At 32.3% G+C, this 24,123-nt stretch overlaps 1 protein-coding gene across 1 annotated transcript in view; it reads right to left on the reverse strand.

Moving 5' to 3' along the window:
* The window catches only part of LOC145254514 (tetratricopeptide repeat protein 39B-like), a 222,230-nt gene that overhangs the window by 153,010 nt on the left and 45,097 nt on the right, over positions 1–24,123 (reverse strand). The window contains exon 2 of the mRNA XM_080113043.1: positions 20,151–20,188. Coding sequence (XP_079969169.1) covers positions 20,151–20,188 — 38 coding nt within the window. The remainder of the gene's footprint in view (positions 1–20,150; positions 20,189–24,123) is intronic.

The raw sequence follows: 24,123 nt of genomic DNA on the forward strand, positions 1-24,123 counted from the left end.
TTGGAAAGCTGAATAACGTAGACATTAAAAATTTACCCAGCATCTAGTTTTGCCCTCATGGGAAGGCAAGTAAATAAGAACAATGGATAGCTTCTGAAAGAGTGACTGGTCAAAGAGAATTTTATATTCAAGCGAGCGTGGTATTACAGGGACTCGAATGACAGTTAATGTTTTAATACTTGTAAGCATCGGGTACACAAGTGGAATTACTAGTAGGTTAACTTAGATGTGGAGAATGTATATTTGGATGGTGAGGCTATTGAGGTTGTTCAGAAGTTTTGTTACCTTGGTCACTGGAAGACAGAAAGAAGCTGGTGCTGATATAATAGAAAAAATTAAGACTGGATGGAGCAAGTTTAGGTAACTTTTACCATTATTAACCAGCAAAGCATTACTATTGTCGAACAAAAGAAAAGTCTACCAGCCATGTGCATGCAGTGTGATGATGTATAGAAATGAAATTTGATTGGTGCAGGCTGAAGACATGTGTTACATGGAGAGAAATGGGATGATGAATGGGTAATGTCGATCGATGCCTCCGTTCAGTCTCAAAAGACAAAGGATACCCCCTGTAGGAGCAGTTGCACGTGTAATTGTGAGGCAAGGGTTGCGCAATATCCAACCACACCTTTCCTGAATCGGCACTGTTTGAGTCCAGTGGCAAGGAGAAGTCCAGGATGACTGGAAACAATGCCGAGATAAGCGGAGAGCACATACAACACCTGGAAGTCTCAAATGGTCACCCATTTAGTACTGACCAGGTTCAACGTTGCTCAACTTCGGTGATCCAGCGGGAACTGGTGTGTCAACGCAATTATACCATACATAATGGGTAATGTAGGTCCTTAAAGACAGGCTCAGATATGATGATTTCAAAAGATTAATTCTGGGCAGTATAAAGATGCGCGTAGAACAAGGAGCTTTGTTGGTATGGTTACAATGAAAGGATGAGAGTTCTTGGGTTAGTAAATAAAGAAAAGCTGAGGTAGCAGAGTGGGTAAGCAGATTAAAGCCAAGGAAAACATAAGTGATAAAGTTAAATTTGGGAGAAAGAGGGATAAATAAAGACCTGGCCAGAGAGATTTGTTTGGAAGTCAATTTCTAAAAATTGTCCAACACATACCAGCATGTTAAACATCATCTAACATTCCTCAAGTCCAGTAGCAAAGATAAAATTAAAGATGACCAGAAACAACAATTAAATTAAAATTAAAGATGACCAGAAACAACAATTAAATTAAAATTAAAGATGACCAGAAACAACAATTAAATTAAAATTAAAGATGACCAGAAACAGCAATTAAATTAAAATTAAAGATGACCAGAAACAACAATTAAATTAAAATTAAAGATGACCAGAAACAACAATTAAATTAAAATTAAAGATGACCAGAAACAACAATTAAATTAAAATTAAAGATGACCAGAAACAACAATTAAATTAAAATTAAAGATGACCAGAAACAACAATTAAATTAAAATTAAAGATGACCAGAAACAGCAATTAAATTAAAATTAAAGATGACCAGAAACAGCAATTAAATTAAAATTAAAGATGACCAGAAACAACAATTAAATTAAAATTAAAGATGACCAGAAACAACAATTAAATTAAAATTAAAGATGACCAGAAACAGCAATTAAATTAAAATTAAAGATGACCAGAAACAGCAATTAAATTAAAATTAAAGATGACCAGAAACAACAATTAAATTAAAATTAAAGATGACCAGAAACAACAATTAAATTAAAATTAAAGATGACCAGAAACAGCAATTAAATTAAAATTAAAGATGACCAGAAACAACAATTAAATTAAAATTAAAGATGACCAGAAACAGCAATTAAATTAAAATTAAAGATGACCAGAAACAACAATTAAATTAAAATTAAAGATGACCAGAAACAACAATTAAATTAAAATTAAAGATGACCAGAAACAACAATTAAATTAAAATTAAAGATGACCAGAAACAGCAATTAAATTAAAATTAAAGATGACCAGAAACAACAATTAAATTAAAATTAAAGATGACCAGAAACAACACTAGGATGGATTTACTTATGTTTAACAAATATTTCTGTGAAGATGACAAACAAGGATACAGATTAGTAATCAATATTTCTGATCAATTATTCATCCAAGGTTATAAGCGATCAACATCGACTGAATATTAAGGAAAGCGGTGCCATAAATATTTTCAAATAGCTGAAGGACAATGGATACCCTCTGAAAGTCACAATAAGATTACAGTGAAGCAAGGGTTACACAATCTATAATCGCATTTTTCCTGATCCAGCATTAAAGCCAGTAGCAGGATAAACCAGATAAAACCTGATGCAATGCAGGGATAGAGAAATTCAGAATCATTTGGAATAAATAGGGATGAGTTTAAACATTTTATCTTTAGACAAGAGCACTCACGATTATCCAAAATCAATGTTTTACTGTCATCTTTTTTCAATTTTTTTTTCTACAAAAAAATCCTATGCAGTGCCAATTTATTTCTCTGCAATAAAAATGCTAGAGAGTATACCTAGGCTAAATGGCCTCTACACAAATCAATTTTGTGAGAAGGGGGAGTCTAGAATTCTATTATAGAAATGTTTATTATTATTATTATTATTTTAATGATTTCATTATTATCATACTAAAATGTGTTTTGTCAATAACTGTTACCAACAGACTTGGAGATTTAATACAAGAGATCTGAGTTCACTTTTATTTTACTATTGGACCACTACTTATCAAGACCAAGAGCCATTCGAAAACACAGGTTAATATTATAGAATGATTGTAAATCGAGAGCTGAAGAACCTTAAGAGATAACTGAAAATGATTACTGGGAATCTGTTGACATTGAATTTGAAGATAAACATGTTGTAATTTTCACTAAATAGTCACGTGATGTGTTCCATGCAAAGAAGCTCTGTTTGAGAAAGTTCTGCTTGATGCCAGACACACAGAAGAAAAAAGGAAAGTTTGCTTTTCTGATGTAAAACAAAAGAAAAACAAATTCTTGTCATGAATGTCTTACAAGAAGGAACTAAAGATTGGAGCTCAGTTGAGAACTTTCCATGTAAATAATAGAATAGAGAGAAACTAACAATGCCTCTACTGTAAAAAAAAAAAAAAAAAGGAACGATAAAGACCAGAAGAGCTCATCTGCCTCTAGATTTCAGAGTCGTTTTAACTGTCTATGTATTAGATATTGACTGGGCAACACTGAAGGGGAGCTGATCGACAATTATGATTATTCAAACCAGAAAGTTTTGTCAGCTAAAATATGTTTTAGAATAATCAAAATGTTTAGATATTTATCTACATTTAATAGTTACTAAGGATGTGAACTTAAAAATAGCTTAAAGACAACTTAGAAATAATGACATGTAAAAACATCAGGTGATTATCTTAGTGATGTATACTAATGACGTCATTTAGAGAGGAAGATGGTCTTTTTGAGATATGTAGAAATTAGTTAGAGTTAGTCAGAATCAGAAGAAGGGCAGAGACAGTTGACAGATTGTGATGGCTTCGAGTAGAGGGGGTCAGAAATGGCAGTAGTCAGAATAAGCGTTGCAACTTTCCAAAATGGGGGAAAAACTTTCTGGAATAAAAAGTTGTCAAAAATAAAACCCGAGACTGTCGTTCTTTGCGGAGAATTTCCATTGTAGCTTTTCCATGAAGACAAGACCAAAGATGGAGCAGATATGTTTCCGATTGGCCAGATGCTGAAACCCCATATAAGTGTTATTCGTCCTTTGTGTTGTAAAGTTATTTATGTATATTATTGTTCTGTTATGAATTGTATTGAAATGTACACACACAACAAATTTAGCTAGACGATCACAGATCACAATTTTGCATACTCTCACGACTAGACGATAATAGAAACTCATACATACACGATTCACCCCCTCTCAATATTATACAAACACAGCATACGCAACAAAGAATACTCTGAGCAATAGTGCACTTTCTCAGATGTAGCAGCACTACAATAATTTCAGCATAGCATTTCTTTCATTCTCCAATACAGTCTTAAAATAAACTTCAAGAACAAATATACATATATAAGAACTTTCCAATTTAGAGTGAACTTCAAAGAAGTAATTAACGATTCTACAAACTAATTAGATCATGTAAATCCTTCAAAGACCTATTATACAGCATAATCACGTTGACACACCGGTTCTCATCATGTCACTGAAGTTAAGCAACATGATAAAACTAAAGCAACCTTTTTTTTTAACTCAACTTATAGAGGCCAAAACCACTTAAGGACATAGTAGGTTAACTTATTTCTTTTTTTGGAGAATGAGGAGGTATGCTAGAAAACAGTACGTACTGTAAACAATTCATTGTTTATACATTTTCCAATGTATTATTGCATAGTGAATATAATACTAATAGTTGTAATAGAGATAATGGGATTTAACTCAGCTTGCTGATTATATAATCATTACACCAGGCATGTCGACCGCATAAGATACAAGAAAACAGCTTTAAATAAAATGATTTCCAATACGACAAGATGGGAAGCAAATGCTAAAGTTTATTGATGTCAAGTAAATGATGAATATTTCATATAGAAAATATCAATAGCCAGATTAAAATAGAATCCTTTTAGCAGAAGTTTATAACTAAATATTAAAAGAGTTTTTTTGCTTTTTTAACTCTGACAAGGAGGTTATGTTTTGAGCCGAATTTGTCCATGCGTACAGCCTAGCGTCTGCATTGCTTGACCAATCGTCACCAAATTTGCTCAAAATATCATCACAGTATAACTTCAAACTGATTCCATTTTGGGGTATCTAAGTCAAAAGTTATAGCCAGATGAAAGGCACATTTTTGGTTCGATTCAGTGTAGAACTGGTCAACATTTCTGAATGTTTGAGATGAGGATTGGTTATTCATATTATCTGGATTCTTCAGACTATTGCTTTCACCTTGAGTGTCATTTTCACAATGTTTCAGTCGATGTACCCTCTAACCTTCTTCAAGTATATTTTGTCAAACTCGACAGAATGTTTCTGTCAAAATATACAGTAATATATAGAATAATATATAATAATAATTAGTAATAAATAGTGATATTTACAACTAGAAATAAAATAGGTTTAAGGCTTCCAATAATTGGTGCCCATAAGGACCAGTGGCGCAGTGGTTGGAGTACTTGGAAAAATCAATTGTAAAAGTGATATTCTGAAGATTGAAGGTTCAATTCTCAGTGTGGGTGACTAAAAAATACAATTATGAATTACTTATACTTAGGACCTCTATCCAGTAATGACTAACAGAACGAGAACAAGTTACCCTTGTGTAAATAAAGTGTTACATTTGAAATTCCATCCAAATTCCCAAGTTTGACAGAAACATTTCGGAGTTTGACAAGATATACCTGAAAAAGTTTGGAGGTTACATCGACCAAAACAGTGTGAAAATGATTCTTAAGATAAGAACAGTAGTCTGGAGAATCCAAATAATACAAATGAAATAATCCAATGTCGAAATTTTGATAAAATTTCAACTTTGGATTTTTCCATGCGTGTATTTTATACTCTTTGATAACAGTAACCATTATACACAATTTCAGCATAATTCTGTGAATAATTTTTGGGTTTAGCCCATCCTTAAATTGTCAGGTGGAGGTATGCAGTTTCATGGCTGACTTATGTGCTTGTTTATTTTGCAGTGTATCTGTTCAAAATTGCAATTATACGAAAAGGTGAAGATAGTCTAACCAAGTTCATATTTTATTCATAAAACAACTTCATACATCAGAAACGGTTAATGATGGAAACATGTTTTATTTTTTTAACATTTTACTCTGGTATGTTTTAAAGATGTAATCAGCACTTTCAGTTTAACATGGCATGTATTGAATGGCTTTTCCACATTGATTTCCAAACTAAATTACCTTTGACAAGGTCCTTATTTTTCTCTCAAATCCATCCTTATCACTTCCTCCGGTATTTTCCCCTCTGAACTGAACCTGCTACCTCAACTGTTCAACATCTACTAACCCAAAACCTCTCGTCCATTTTTTCAATGTGGGCATATAATCAAAGTTTAATGGTTTGAGTGTCTATAAGCTTCAGACACAAACATCAATTTTTTTTTTAAGTAGATTAAAAACAAATATGCCCAGTATATTGAATACTTACTACATAGCTCCAGCTAAAATAAATGGCTTGATTTAATTTTTCTAATGCATGAATTAACATGTAAAATACATAAAACAAAATGCATAGGAAGATCATTCCTACAAAATGTCAGCTTGGATGCTTTATAGGCTTCAGACGTATGCATCATCATATTTGGCTTAGCATCTGTTTTACATGCTGGCATATGTTGGACAGCTTTTAGAAAACGACTTTCAAACTAACCTATCTCTGGACAAGTCTTTATTTATCCCTCTTTCAAATTCGTTTTTATTCCTCCCTCCCTCCCATGTTTGGCTTTCCTTGTGAACTGTATCTGCTGCTTTAACTGTTCTATATCTACTAACCTATGAACTCTCATCCACTTTTTCAATATAACTACATGAACAAAGTCTCCTGTTCTGCACACATCTCCCTATACTGTCCAGATTTAATATTCCTCCGAGGTCATCAAACTTAAGCCCATTTTTAAGACTCATATTACATATCTATCATATCATTCTCACATCATTTCTCTCTGTGCAGCAATGTTTACTAGCCAGTTTTCACTTCCATATATCACATGCATACACATATACCTGATAGACTTTTTCCTTGGTCGAAATCAACAATGCTTTGTTGATTAGTAATGGGAGAAGTTACATGAACTTACTACATCCACTCCTAACTCTTGCAATCAGACTAGCATCTGCTCCACTTTGTGCTTCAATGGTACCTCACAGGTAAAAAAAACTTCTCAACAACCTCAATAGCGTTGCTATTCAGATACTCTTTCTCAATGTTTGAGTTCTTATCTATCTCCCATTTCTTACACTTCCTGAACAAAAACTGGTTATCATTTCTCAATCTACCTGTAATTCAACTTCTTGTGTACCCAATGCTTGCAAGTATAAAGAAAAGTTCAAGAAAACAAATAAGCGACTCCAATCCACATTTAAAAGCCATAAATATTTAAAAACTAACAAAAATAGAAACAGTTTTAACCATTCACTAAGATTAGGCAAGTGAGTTACTCTTTATTAGTTTAAAAAAGACAATCTTATTTCTGAAATGAAATTTAATGCATTTCACAGATAGCTTTTCTGAATTTGCTTACATGTAGCACTACGAAGACAGCTTCTTCGATCCTAACAGATTATCTAAATAGCAGCTCATCACATAGATTAAATTTTGTTGGTTCAATGACATGTAACAGTAGTTTGTTTTCTCTCTTTCCTATTTCACGTTTTGTCATGTTGTGTAATTGATTAATAGCAGCAGTTGTAAATAATGAAAGCACAAAGTTATTTAAGGTTCAACAACTGTTTTTTTTTTTTGGGGGGGGGGTCTTTATAGTATACATACATACGTTTATGATACTTCAAGTCCATCACCCATTGGGGAATGGGAGCAGCTCCTCCAGAAGCACGATCACCTACTAAAAGGCGATCTTTGCAGTTTATTTGGGTTTCTGGAGATTTTCTGGCCTACAATATTCTAAGGCGAAATTCAAATTCCAAACTTTTCACTTCTAATAAAATTTTCTACTATTCTAATCTGATGTATAAAATACTCTTTTTAACATTATTTTCACACAACTATATCTAAAGGTTGCTACACCAAAAAATATATAACGTTTGTTTGATTATATTTTCAAGATAATTTGTATTGATATTTGCAACATGCAGACGGTTTTCATCGTCATGGTTACACAACGTTTCTGTTGTCAACTCCAGCAGAAAATTGCCAAAAGATTGCAGACTACAATAAAATGAGGAAAACCATCTAAAACACGTTAACTGAAAACTATTGATACACACTTTATTTTAGAACCGGTTTATATATTGATCTGCTTGCATAATTCATTACTGTAGATCTAATCTAGAGAATATTAAAATGTAATTATATTTGTCCATCAGCCTAAAACTATTTAAGTAAATAAAAAAATAATAATTGGTTGGTAAGAATAGTCCAGTGACATGAACTATGGAATTGGCAAGATGATCTCTAATCCCATTAAGTATATCATATTCACTAGTGAACTTGGAAAAGCTACAAACCCCAGAATTCTCTACAGCAGTAAAATAACAGCTTGTGTTTTATATATCATTTATTATATCGGTGCCTCCATTCAGTCTCGTAAGACAAAGGATAACCCCAATAGGCGCAGCTGCGTATGTAATTGTGTGGCAAGGGTTGTGCAATATCCAACCACATTTCTTCTGAATCAGTACTGCTTGAGTTCAGTGGCAAGGAGAAGTCCAGAACGATTGGAAACAATTCCAAGATAAGCGGAGAGTATATACAGCACCTGTCCCAAATGGTCACTCATCTGGTACAGATCAAGCTCAACGTTGCTTAACTTCAGTAATCTGACGGGAACTGGTGTGTCAAATGTGATTATGCCATATATATATATATATATATATATATATATATATATATATATATATAAATAATTATAATCAGTAGTTTGTTAAATAATTAAAAAAGAAATGATGTAAAAACAGAATACTTAAAATCACTATGGAATTGAAAAAAAAAATAATACTGCAATTTTAGTGGAGATGTAATCAGGTTATGTAGTTGGAGATTATAAAGTCCAACTAAAACTGTTAGAATTACAAAATATCTGACTATTTCTTCTAACGTCTTCAAATATTCAGTAATAATTGGAGTTGGCTTAAAATATCTAACTTCTAATGAGTCAGATTCCTACTCTGAAACGCTGTATAAGTTACAAACTAATGTAACCATGGTGATTAACTGAATGTTTAGCGGCTTCACAAAAACGAATTAAAAATAGAACGTTGTAATATTTAGGTTCATGTAATGTGGAGAAAAAAAGTCTTGAAATTTATTTCTTTAAAAGTAAATTATATGAACAATTAAAATTTTTTAATAACCCAATATTAAGTAAAGTTTATGAAAACCCTTTTCAAACTGTGACCGTAGTTATATACATCTATAGTTTATACCGATACACATCTCTGCAAAGATGATGCACATACATAAAGTTATGTAGTGAGTCAAATGTCAAATAATGTCACTCGTTTGTTATTGAAATAGACCAAGACCCTGAGAGTTTATGACTATTGGAGTACGCATACCAAAATTTGGACTTGAAAAAAAAAAAAAAAAAAAAAAAAAAGCATTTTTTTTTTTTTTCAAAATTGAGTTACAAGAAACAAGACTTGATGCAATTCAGATTTATCGATTCTACCCCTTTTTTAGAACTGGAATCATAAATTAAAGACACTTGAAATTACTTATATTGACATTGTACTATAGTTAGTGTCTTTCGGTAGAAATGTAGAACTTGTAAATTTGATTCTGATCTGAATATAAAATATTTTTCAATTTTATGTTAGTCAAAAAGAAAAAAAAAAAAACGTGAATCGACTAATAAATAAAGACAGCACAGACAAATCCAAAAGATCTGAATATTGTTGAAGGAAAGGAATATCATTTTTATCACAATACCTTTGTAAGTTCTTATTTTTATTTATTTATTTGGGGGAGGATGCTTGAAAATTTACCTTCCAAAGATTATCTAATTCTGAATTTCTGGCGAAGTGAATCTCTGCATTTAATTTTTTTTTTTTTCTTGTAATCCATCTCTACTTCTGCTGATTTACTTCCAACATACTCTTCACAAGAGTACTGATATTTACTTGATGTTTTCACTCTTTATGCAACTTTTGGTTATCCATTTCTGACCCTTATATGAGCTAAGAAAAGTAATAGCTTTTGTGATAGATGTTACCAGTAATCCAATTCAAGGTACTTATGCAGAGAAAACGGCCCGCTTTTCTGTGAATGTTGTATTGACATATTCCGGTAACTTGTGTAAATTGCCGGAATATGGCAAAACGCTCAACAATGCAGTAGATGACAGTTAATAAATTGGGAGTGATCCCATGACATTGCAACTGTTCAAAATTTACAGCAAGATTGTCCTCAATCACTATGACCGACTGGAAAAAAATTTCCTATGAGACATTAGTAAAGAATATTTCCTTAGGAATCCTCGGTACATAACTGAGAATCTTACCCCTCCCCCAAAAAAAAGTCTACACCTTAGAAAAAAAAAAATGAAGTTAACAAAAAATAACATTTCGTTATAAAAATTTTTTCTGTAATCCCCACAGCACAAGAAAGAAATGTTACTAAGTTTTATTTTGAAATAACAGTTAGATAGTAACATTTCTTACGTAAAAAAAAAAAAAATCATGTTGCTACCCATTATTTTACAATAAAAAAAAAAAAAGCATTTATTCATGAAATTTACCATAGCCTGATTTTTTTTTTTGTATTTCCATTTTTCTCTCTATTGAAATTATTATATGATCTCTTCTATCATGAGGTTTTTCTTTTTTTTTTTTTTTTTTTTTCTAGCGTTTTAAAAGTTGATCAATGCTCGGCATATTCTGGAAGTTTACATAATGTGCCGGTACAACATCCATGGAAAAAACGGATCATTCTCTACATAAGTACTCAATTCAGTATATTAGTAAAAGATCAGCAGAAAAATTATGAAATAAAGTGTGGGTTGTATACAGGGGGTAATCATCCAAAAATTAACAACTATGATGCGTCCAGCACCACCTGAAACTGTTTCGACATCTGGGAGCTGATCAGAGTTTCTAATAGTTCGTTCCAACAATTCAAATTGAAAAAAAAGAAATATATTGTTACGATTCCACCAAAATAGTCTTAAGTACAGCTTCTATAAGTTTCAATAAAGTCCTCTCTGTAGAACCTGTGTGAAGAAGGTCACACAGTACATTATAGTTGCCACATATGATGTTTAGGTGAGGATACAAGCGAATACAAACTTCTAGTTGTTGTTCATAGAAGTATGTGTGGAGTCTACGGATAATCTGTGTCGCCAACCTCTTAAATTTCTTCAAGTGTTGGATATCATTGAAAGTTATGCCAACATACAGGTTGTACTAACATAATTTTTAAATTGAGCTTTGTCAGATATAACTCAAAATAGTTTAGAACTTTCCAGGCAACACATTGGTGTTGGAACATATTTATTGAATTTAAGAATGAATTAAATCACAATTTGCTCCATGAGAAACTGGATATTTTTCAATATTATATAGTGTGGATGTGTTTGAAAAAAGGTAATTTACATAAGTAAAATTAGTCAATGATCATTAAAAAAAAATTATGCTATAATTATGTATTATAATCAATTATTCAAACTTAGTTTTGTTGTGAAGTAGTTCCTATTGTATTTACCCTTGTTGTATTTCAAAAGATTAAATTCTATAATAAAAAACATTTTTCATCTTCTCAATAAATTTATATTTTATTAAAATTGATGTCTTGGGTTGTTCTGCATCAGTGACTGGAGTCTTTTTTTTTTTTTTCCTTAAAAAATATTTTGGTTCTTATTACCGGTACATACCTTAATGTCTGAAATAGGTCAACAAAAGCTATCTTATAAAGGATATAAATGCTAAAACACTTGGTGCATTTGTGACTGGGGAGGTGGAAAGATGTCTATACGGCAATAAAGCTAAAATAACAATACAAATGTAATTAATAGGATAATTTTTGTTGGGACAGGTCTTTTTGTCAAAAATGACTCTTTGTTTAGCTGTGTATTATATAATACTAGTATGTCAATATATTTTCTATGACATACAGTTTATTAAGGAAAGCGTCTTACAAACGATAATGAAAATTAGGTCGTGTTAACAAATAAATTTTTATTTTCAATGATTTAATAACTTTATAATATAAACTGTACATTTATATAAATATAAACAAAGGATAACTTTTAGTATAATTAAATTGAAAAAAAAACTAATAAAATACAAGCTATATAGAAGCCCAATTAAAAAAAAAACAAGCTAACAAATAGATTTGCTTAGATGTTTCATATATAAATAGCAATAAAACGCATGTAGAAAATAGTAAATCAATGTAAAATTTAAAAAAAAAATAGATGGAAAACGATACAAATGATGCAACACATTAGATTTAAAAGAATATTTATTAAAATATTGCTTTCTCTAAAAATGAAGATCACTCAAATTTTTACCAACAGTTATCTCAAAGGCAATTTTTTCTATGTTTATGAGCACAAAGCCACAGTTTTTTTTTTAATGAGGATACCCTTTTCTCTTCCCTGCACCCTCTCTCCCACAGAAGAGATGTTGCGGGCCTATCTTTGTTTTATCGTTATTTCCATGGCAAGTGCTCGTCTGAGCTCCAATCTCTGGTCCCCCATCGTCAATCTTTCATGAAAAACACCCGTCTAGCTGAAACCACTGTCAATGTTCTCCACTCTTTATCTGTGCCTAAATCAAAACGTAGATTCTATGAACGAAGCTTCTTTTTTAGAAGTGCGCACCTGTGGAACTCTTCCGTTTGCTTGTTTCCCACTTGACTACAACTTGGATGTCTTCAAGTCCAACATAAACAAATTCCTGATGAACCGCCCCCTTAAGTAGTGACACTTTATCAAATCTCCAATACTAACGAATAATACAACACTACCCCATTGATTACTGTACATACAATAACCCTTATCCTCGAGTGGCTTCTGGGCCTTGATAAGTGGTGACAAAAAAAAAAAAAAAAAAAAAAATTTGGTTTGTAATTTTGCTAGTAAAAAAAAAAAACAACCTTGTGAAGAGCAAGTACCTTCAAACAAAGGTTTGCATATCTTGTGGTAATTGTAAAGCTACTTGTATGAAACATAGTGGTTCAGTATCAGGGTTGCAATTTTGCATGCAAGTGACTTGGATTTTAAGTCACAAGTAAAGATCCATCTCACTGAAGTGTTCCAACGAGTGTGAAATTCAAATCTAGGAATCCTTGTTGGTGGCCGGCTTGTATTTGGGCTATATTTTGCATCTGTTTGTGGAAAACACTTACTTGGTTGTTGGTTCAAATCAATTGGCCGTTTAATTAAATCTATACTAATAAGTTTTGAAAAGATTAAACAGGCCTGTGTATAGTTAAATATTCATTATTGTAAAAATGGCCTTGTAATAAAAAGAGGACGCACTTAGACATAATTATATAATTCCAGTAGTAATGAGCGATTTCTCTTGATCAAACATTTTAGATATGAAAAAAACGGTATACGTTTTTATTAAAAGCTGTATTTAATTGGCTCGGTCGCATTTGACATGATGGCTAAGGGGTTAATGACACTGGGTTACTAAACCCAGGATTGTTGGTTCAAACTCGTTAGTAGATAGGTTGATTAATTAAATCTATATTGCAAAGTTTTGAAAAGATGAAATAGGCCTGTATATAGATAAATAATATTTAATTAATATTGTATTATATATACCACATTCAATTTTATATTCATAGTGCTCTCCAAAAATTAACTGACAGTTGGATGACATCAACCCGACTAGATTATAAATCCTGCTGTGAGCCATTAGATTCAGTTTGTATTTTTGCCAGTTGGATGACAGCACTTTATGTCAAAAAAAAAAAAAAAAAAAAAAAAAGCATCTTTCCACAACAGTGCTCAACAATATGTGAGTATACAGGGTGAGCTAAAAGTAGAAAATGTCGTCTTCCTCCCACTATCTAATATATTTAATGTGAAAACAAGATTATCAGAATATATACATACATATATATATAACATTATATATACATATATTAGTTGAATTTATACATATATTGATGTAGTTATAGATGAAAAAGATAAAAATATAATCAAATTAACTTAGGTATTGAGTTTTAGGATATCTTCTATAAATATAAAAGCGAAAATGTATGTATGTATGTATGTTCGCTTTTTGTGTATGTCCATGAAAGGCTTTTTTTCCCCAGGCCTTCTGGGTAGGTTCGCACATACTTAAAACTTTCTATATCGCGTCTAAATCATAATAACTACAACTTAACAATGGGGGTCACGTGTGTATTTAATTAGCCCGAATTTTATCAGCTCGCCGCGTCTTCGAAAAGCAAAAGATCTGGCTTGCAGCGCAAAACTAGATCAGACACCGCGCTACTTCCTCGCACCTGTTTATTTTGCTTCATAAACCTTCATATAACACCCTTATCAGTTCCTCTCCCTCGTGGCCGAGATGTTCAGGTGACTGGCTTTTTTCCCCTTTCATTTCCACCTTCGCATCAATCCTACCTTCCTACTAAAACTATTTTTTTCTTTTTTTTTTTTACACACACACACCTCCAAACACCCGGGCAATGCCGGGTACCCCCCCCTGCTAGTCTATAAGATAAATCTCACCTATCTTTATGTACGTATGTATGTATGTATGCCTAAAACTTTCGACAGAGGCAACGAATTTTCACGAGATCGGTATTGTTTTGAAGCTCGGCTCTTCGGACGACAAATACCGAAAGATTGACCAAAACATTAATTCCTTCACCCTCAACTGGACACTTTTCTACAAGAAGGAGTCGTTTTTTTTCGCCGCTATTTTTTAAAGTGATCCCCTCTTTTTGATTGACTAGCCTTAATTTAAACTTTCGCCACTTCCGGTTTGGGAATGGACGCAACGGCAAAGACGTCATGTTTTGTTTTTACATTCTTTTTCTCCTTTGTGGTATGGGTTCGAGCATAGCTGCCTACGACCACTTTTTTTTTTTTCTCAACACAGACCTCCTAACTCCAGGGCAACGCTAGGCTAGTCTCCACATAAAAAGGGAAGCAGTTATTTTTAACATTTTGCAAAAGAATGATAGACGTGAGAGAAATCAAAAAATAAAGAAAGATGAAAGGGGAGGGGGAATTTCATGTTATTTTCAAATATATAAGGTGGCATAAAAAATGGAAGAAAAAAAGAGGAAAAATAAAATGAGTGTGAAGAAATCTTTTTGTAGTTAGTTGGTGGAGGTTGCAGGCAAGCTAACAGAAAACAAATTTTACTGTTTATTAGTTGAATATGTATTGATACAAAATACTTTTATAAAGTAAAGAAAGTAACATAAGCTATCTATGATGATGAAGATACAATCGGGACAAGCAATAAAATTTCTCTTCAACAATTGATTAAATGTTAGGTTAACAAATATCTATACTATTCATAGTACCATCAAAATATATAAATTCCATTCGATAATTAAACCAAATAGAAATACAATATAATTTAAACCCATAGGAAAATAAGGATATGAATAGCTTTTCCCTTATAACTGTAGGTTAATTAATAACCTTTGTTAGTTAATGGTGAAGTAAATGCAGAAAACGTCCCTTTCTTCCTTAAATGACTTCATACTGGAAGTTATATTAACAGCAAGTTGACAAAAGAAAACAAATTAATTACACTTAACATTTTCTTATCCTTTTACACACAGACGTAGAAAGACATGTCCTTTTATTTACATGGCCACAAACGAAGAGAAAAACACACGTCACACACACGTTTATATTTACAGTCAAAGGGCAGAAAACTCCAAGTCACCCAATGCCCAAAGCATACGTCATCACAACTCGGACAAGGGGAGGCAATTCCTCACATGGTTTAAGGGACAAAATTCCTAATGTTCACGGTATTAAAACCTGACAACATTGACAAATTTCCAATAACAAAATGGCAACCTAAATAAACACGATGTGAAGTCTTCTATTTGCTTCATTTTCAAAATTACATGGTCATGCTTATTTCTGTCGAAGAAAAACTTTTTCTGATGAGTATATGTAATGAAAAAATTCAATATTAACATAAATATATTAATTGTTCTACATAAATGAAACAGGTCTGTAAAATGTACTGAAGTTTTGATATGTTGACCTGATTGTCAAGATAAATAAAACATTTATCTTAACTTGGAATATAGTTAAATTGTTATTCATGTGCGTAGATATATATATTATATATATGCTCTGTTATATTTAACAAGCATACAGCTCTTAAACAAAAAAGGATTGTTATACATAAAGAGTGAAATATAACCACAAAAGCAAATTTCCCAAAACACACGCATATTTTATATGACGTCAAAACAAACTAATATTCCCCACTCACTCTTATCTATCTCTCCTATTCATGTTACAATTATTGATTTTTATTGCCTATATAAAACACCAATATCCCTTCACTCCAATCAGTCACCAAAGTTTAACTGATTTTTTTAATATTCATAAGTAGGTTAATCAAACTATTGCTCGTAGTTTAGGCTTATTTTTCCTTAAAAAATTGTTTTATAATGGTGTTTTTATTTAGTAACTATCACAATAAACTTTATTCTGTACCTGCAGTTTGTAACAATTTCACTTCTTAGAGTTAGTATATATCTTTGTATTTTCAATCTTTCTTGCTCAGAAAATCGACATGAATTATCTAATAATCAACATTTCATAGCCCACCTTAAGATTTTCCATTTGACTATTGGAAACAATCCACTATCCTTAAATTCCTGAAAGTCACTATATAGTGATGTCCTATAACTATTTGTTTTTGTTTTATTTTATGTAATTAAATGTATATTTATGTTTGTTTTTTATTCTAATATGGTTTCACTTATATTGTATTTTTGTTAATCAGTTAAAAAAAAAATACTACCTAGATGAAACCATAATTAAAATTTAAAAAAAATGTACTACATATTTTAAAATGATTCTAAGTATAGGCAAAATAAGAATTTCGATTAGGTATTAGATATTGACCAATAGCCGAGTTAACTCCTTGAGCAGAAAACCCGGAAGATGTGTATATTATCTGGCATTTGATATGCATACATTCACAGATAACAATCCGTTGACAACCGTATTTACCAACATACCTTGTACTTGTTTCATTGTCAAGGATATTAGTAATGTCTTTTCCAATCGCTACACTATTATGTGCATCTTATCCGCTTATTTTGAGAAGTAACGCCTTTCTTGTTTTGTTTTTTTAGGAAATGAAATAAAAGTAGTTGAAAACTATCACATACTAGAAGATGTACTCGGCGTTGCCTGATGTTAAATGTAACATTAAATTCCTTTTTAAAAAAATGAAGAAAATGGAAACAAACTGAGATATGTGCATACAAGTATTATGTTTTCTCTAAACAGTTCACTTCTTGTAAATAAAAAAAAAATACTCAAGCTGAGATCAAAACCAAAACCTAAAAGACAATGAGTCAATCAGAGTAACTATTAGACCAGCATGATACGATCTATCAAAAGTGTTTTCTAAACCTATTATTCTTAATATAAAGAAGCTGTCATATTTTCCAATTGTGCATGCGTGGAACAATTGACAAACAAAAATCCAACAATCCGCACATATCAATTTTTCAATTTTGACCCCTTAACAGTCCAGATGAAAATGGATTAAAAAGTTTTCCATGTGTCTGAATTCCCTATATACCAAATTTCAAGTCTGTAGATCAAAAATTCATTGAGTATATAGGTTGAGAAGTGTCCTCACACACATTCTCACTTTTATAGATATTCATTCTCATGGGCCAGGACAGGATAACAATGTTCATGAAGCTCAATCATTTCTTTGGGTAGCTGGTATCTTCATAACAAAAGAGACAATAACCATTTTCATTTAAAATATATTTTCAGTATCTTAACTAAGAGAGCTCTATTTCTTAGTAAAGAGTTACTTTCGGCTGGACAATCCTTTATAAGGTCTAAGCTCCAATTCTCCAGATGTTATATAATATATTTCTTCACTCAAATCTAGTCAGCAACTGTAAGAAAATTCAGCTTCTAATGTAAGGGGTGGAATTTTGCTGTTTGAGTAATAGGGTATTTATGTTGAGGCGACGCAAGTGCTACAAAGTACATTTCATTAACGTATTTGTAAAACAAGCACAGGGATGCAACATTGCAGTGATGGGACAGGAGTTTGAGCTTGATTGATAGTGCTGGACTTATGCTGTGTAATCTTTTCTGAACCATATCCAAGAGACATGCATCTTTTAATCATATAAAGGGCAGTAACTCTGATTTTTTTTTCAGTTATTTTCCTTATGCAAACTTAAATTGTGTGTGTATATGTCCAAAGAGAGGAATGGGCTGTGCTAAGAAGAAAGAGGGGTGAGGAGGGGGAGAAGGAAAACGGGAGAGGGAGAAAGAGAGAGGGATAGAAGTTATGTTACGCTTTTATCCTGGGCAATCCCGGATAGCCCTGCTAGTTCACAGTAAGGGGGGGAAAAGGGTTAAAAAATGAAATGAAAGAAAAAAGAAAGATTTGCATAGAATGCAATAGAAAATCACATACTGAACTCACAGAGACCAATATAAGCTAAACACAAACAAATTCTTTGAAAACACTGATGCGCATGATCAGCTGCCAATACAGCAGTTACGAAGAGATGAATAATTACAAAACTTTGATCAGATGCAGAGCACCAGTTCACAGGGGTCAAATACTCACAAAAAAAACAGCAGAAAAATACTTCACTCCACAGCATGAAGTACAGAGAAAAATTCTGTTGTCAAAACTGCATAAATTGTTATTGTGATAAACTGTTGCTTACAAGTTAAAGAAATATCTGATCAAAGCATAGGACTAGTTTTAAAGATTAGATTCTTTTCACAGAAAGCTGGCAGAGTTTACTCCTGATATTTCCCCCCTTAATTTTGTTTTGTTGGACTTCCAAAGTAATTCTTCATTGCACTAATATATTAACCTTGATGCTAGGAGTATTTGGGTGTCGTGCCTACAGGAGTTAAAAAGTCAATTGTTGTAATAAATTACTCTTAATTTAATGTGTATCAAAGTTATGTATAGGCGAGAAACACACACAAAATTACATTATTATTAATACTGAGATTTTCATGAACTAGAGTTATGAGTACAAAGATGTAAAGTCTGACAATACAAAATATCTGATTCCTTTTTTACAATCTCCCAATATTCAGACTATCTGTTAAATCTTCAGAGATTAAAATATCTGAATCAGACTCAAAGCATTCTTAGAAGTTCAACTCTGATCAAAACCTCTGACTCCCTCCTAATATGCTATAACTGTCACAAACATATTTGACAATGATATTTTCTGTGTCTGTGGGAAATTCAAATAATTCATTTTAACAAACAAGAACCATGTTTTATTCTATAACTTTAAAATTGGTAATTATAATAATTAAAAAATAAGAATAAAAATAGTAATACGAGTTCAGGGCTAGGAGCTGAAGATTCTTCAGTTCATCACTTTTCTTGAATAAGGAGTCCCTCTAGCATGATAGAAAGTTGTATTTTATTTGTTTCTTTGTTACTAACAGTGAGCTATTTCACATCTGAGCTCCTATCTCTGGTTCCCCCCTCACCAATCTTTCACGATAAACACCCGTCTAGCTGAAACCACTGTCAATAATTTTCCCCATTTTTTATCTGTGCCTAAATCAAAACGTAGATTCCATGAATAAAGCTTCTTTCTTAGAACTGCACGCCTGTGGAACTCTCTTCTGTTTGCCTGTTTCCCACCTGACTACAACTTGGATGTCTTCAAGTCCAACATAAACAAATTCCTGATGAACCGCCCCCTTAAGTAAGACACTTTATCAAATCTCCAATACTAACGATTACTACGACACTATCCCATTGATTACTGTACATGCAATAACCCTTATCCCCGAGTGGCTTCTAGGCCTTGATAAAAAACTACTTTTAGGCTATAAAGGTACGCAAAATTAAAATTTAATAGGATAGATTCACCATTTCCACCATTTTGTAAAGGGAAGGGGGGGGGTCATTTTTTTTTTTTATTTTAACATAAAATGGATTCTAAAGTAAGCATAAAACAGTCACGGAAATAAATTATCTCTGATTTTTATGAGATTTAAAACATTTGCAAAATTATGCTGACTCTCAAATTTTTAACATTTTAAGACCAATGGTAATGGGCAATAATTAGTATTTCTATAAGTCTTATTAATAATTCAGTTGTGCATGTTCTACTTTCACACCTTTATCCATAGCAGTATTTCTTTTATTGATTTGAAGTATTTTATGGATTCAAACAGTTGCATTAATTAAACATCCAAGTGTGTATTTAGAACAGCCAGTTCATATCAAACTAATGCATAGAATATATTTAGTACTTACACAGGAGTAGTTATTTCTTCAGGTGCATCTTCAAATATCTGTAAAACAGAAATATAAAAAAATATTTAAAATAATATTAAAAAAAAATAAGAGTAATAGACAAATAATATAACAATATTAGGTTGTAAATTTCAACAATTCAGCTTACTTTTATAAGAAGTTGGCAGACATGCTAATTTGGGAATTTTTTTCTCTTTATGTTTTTGCATAAGATTAATGTCTTGGAATTATCTCTTTTCTTTTTTTTTTTACAAAGTAGTTACTACTTACCAAGGCTAGGAGGCCACTCGAGGATAAGAGTTAATGAGTGTACAATAGTCAATGAAACAAAATCGTAATAATTGTTAGCAGTGGAAATTTGGTAAATTAGATTACTTAAGGGGATAGCTCATCAAGAACTTGTTCACATTGGACTTGAAGACAACCATATTGTAGTCAGTTTGAAAGCAGAACAGAGTTCTACAGGCGTGCAGTTTTTAAGAAAGAAGCTTTGTTCATGGAATCTATGTTTAGGTTTAGGCACAGATAAAGAGTGGGGGGGAAATTATTGATAGTGGTTTCAACTAGATGAGTGTTTTTCATGAAAATTTGGTTTATGGGGGTGGTCCATAAAAGCACTTGCCATGAAAATAATAAAGCAGAAACCGACTCACAACGTCTTTTCTGTGGGAAAGAGGTTGCAGGGAAGAGAAAAGGGCATCCTCCACTAGACTATGAAGTCCATTTTGAACTCTGTCAAAGCAGGATAAGATGAATCTAGCAGCTCCTGCCCAGATGTGGCAACAGTACGCCATTCTTGGACATACAGATACAGAATTGCATCAGCAGTGAGTGAGACATCTACTGGAGCGATAGAATGATCCTACCATTTCTCCAGCAACCTTGGCATGAATTTGATGTACGTGTTCCAACTTCTCTACTATTATATTAAAGGAACTCTGTATGTATGAGTTTGTTCCCTATGGACTCGAAAACGGCTGGGCAAATTTTTATGAAATTTCACATGAAGGTACTTTATGTGCCTGGCAGTGTTCTTAGAATGTCTTTGATAAGTATCGATAATCGAAATAATCCAATGAAAGAATGAACAGGCAAGTTTGACTAAACACAGCCTAACATCACAAGCACATTTAAGAAGTTTTATTACCACACAAGCTGAACAGCCTGGCATAAAATCAATAGTAGGTTCTTTGATATGACAGGGGCGCGTTCAAAATGAATGTTTCTGTTCAGAATACAATTTAACAATGATACTTAACTTTTGCATTTTAAACTTTAATTCAAGACATTATATATAAAAAATGATTTTATGTATGAAATCCACAATAGGTTCTCTACAGTGCAATGTAGACTAGAATGTATTGTTAACAAAGTTACTACAGGAAGGCATGTGAAGCTTTTTCCTGGTGTAATGTGATGGGTCTCCAATTAGAGTAGGCAATCACTAGATTTGATTGAAAAATTAGTGATTTCACCGATTTCAATGACAATAAAAATATGGGAGTGTGAAACATTCGTTGATCATCATTCAATCGCGGGCAACGTTGGATCTCCCTGCTAGTAATTAATAATCAAGTGATATTGTAATCTGAACATTTAAAAATATTGCTAGTGTTACTTATTTTAAAAAAATGTCATAACCATGTTTGCTTTCGTTACAAACAATGTAGTTTGCTGGGGTAGGCTGCAAAACAGATTTTCTTAAATACACGGCTTTCCAGCTAAATTTGCAAACTGAATACACTCGCCTCGTTCTCATAAAACCAAGATTAAACAGTTATTTACTTATTGCTGCATAAAAAAAATATTTATCTGTTTTTTCTTATTGTTGGAATGTTAGAAGTCAGTTGTTAGTTTCTTAAGTAATCCAATTTACAAAATTCCCACTACTTATGTTTACTATGCTATAATCACATTGGCTGATGTATACCCATTAACCCTTATCCTCGAGTGGTCTCCGGGCCTTGATAAGTGGTGATTCCTGTGTATAAAAAAAAAGTCTTTCTTCACAGTCATGTGTTGTTTCTTTCGTAAAGATGAAAACCATCCTCATCTTTTGCTTGAATTGATTTATTTAATGTGTTTGCAAATTATCAACAAGTTCAATTTGTGTCTGAAATGTCTTGACATTGTGGACAGTGAATACCGCTAATTATTGTCGATTTTCTTTTTTCTAACTTGTCAACATCCTTCTTTAGCAATCCAGTTGGCTTCATACATGCTCTTGCCATTGTGTTCTGTCATATTGTTCCTAAGTAGTATGGAAGATTTTTAAATGAAATCTTTAATATGTCCTTAAATTACTTTCTCAGTTCCATGTGAATATTTGTCATGCTGGAATTTTCCATACAGAATTGAAAATGATAGACAGCACTCCTTTTCACTGATGCTGTAACTCACACCACCAATTAACTGTGTTCTATCAGCTTCTAATAATGTCACACCTCAACCTAGCATATGTACATAGATCGCCTTCCTAAAAAAAAAAAAAAAAAAAAAAAAAAAAAAAAAAAAAAACGAAATCGCCCCCCCCCCTTCTTCAAACGGCTTGTTTATATAGAGCCCAAGATAGTCAAGTTTTCATACAATTGGCGAGAATTCAACATTAATTCATGCGATCATTCAAGATAAAATCAACTAGATGTCACCATTTTTTTTCTATTATTCAGCAACTGCAACCTATGGATGAGTTAGTCTAATATTGAACAAACATGGAGATTACATGATTGTTCAGTGAAAGATTATTTATAATTTATGTGATTGAAAGATGTATTTAGGTAATTAATTCCTTGTAATCTAAATAAAGATTGACAGCACCCCTTTTTACTGACACTGCAATTTATGCCAGCTCTTAAATTCTATGTGTTCTCTCAACTCCAAATAATTGATCACTCCCCATGATTTACCTTCCTCAAAACGAACTCTCCCCTTCTTCAAACGGCTTGGTTTTATGCAGCTCAAGATTATCTAATTTGCATACGAACACCAAGGATATGTGCTATTGAGGATAAAATCAAGTGTGTGTCGCCATTTTGTTTGATTTTTTCTATTCAGCAGTTGAACCCTACAAGACACACAGACACGTGGATGTTTTTTTGAGGAAAATAATTTAATGCATTCAATACAATTTTCTATACGTTCTTATTCCAGTCACGTAAAACTGAAATAAGAATGTAGAGAAATTTTGAGTTAGAAAGAAAACACTCGAGCCGGATCGTGTTCTTGTTTTTGCATAAAGAAAACTTTTGCTCTTCATATATGAAAAGGCAGTCCTTTGTTTTTTTACTCTAACCAACAACAAAATCACATGCGAACACGGTGGCATCAAAAAACCAAACATCTGTTGAGCAAAAAATTTCTCTTTTATCCTGCCACCTCTGACTTCAACAATGCCTAAATTATTCATAATCACATTATTCTTGTATCTGAAGGGTCCTAGGTTTGTTTACCACGTGAATGTTTTTGAGAAAAAATTTTCGCACTCATTACAATTTTTTCTACAAGAACCTCCTTATGCAATCCATCAGTGCATGCATGCTACACATTTTGTCAAGCTATAATTTCATAAAACGTAGTGTAAATACGTGATATATTTGCTCTGGTGACAAATTTTATTTGCTTTGCCATTTTATGGCCAATATTTTCTTTAGACAAGATGTAAAAGGGGTTGTTGTGTGGCACATGTAGACTCTTCAAGTTCCATAACCATAAAGTGCTGAACATTATGGCACAGTATACTTTCAATTTAGTACCTCTCCCATCTCTTGTCAATCCTCTAAAATCTACTATTAGCTTTTGCGATTTTCTTGTGCTTAGTTTCTCATCAAGTATGTTGCTGGAGAGTATACTATAAATATATAATACAGCAAGATCACATTGATACACCAATTCTTGTTTAGATCATCAAAGTTAAGCACTCTTGAACTTTGTTAGTATGAGATGGGTTACCATTTGAGGAACTGTAGATGCGAGG

This window comes from Euprymna scolopes, chromosome 3, assembly GCF_053919585.1.
Source record: "Euprymna scolopes isolate OS-2025 chromosome 3, ASM5391958v1, whole genome shotgun sequence".
NCBI lineage: Eukaryota > Metazoa > Mollusca > Cephalopoda > Sepiida > Sepiolidae > Euprymna > Euprymna scolopes.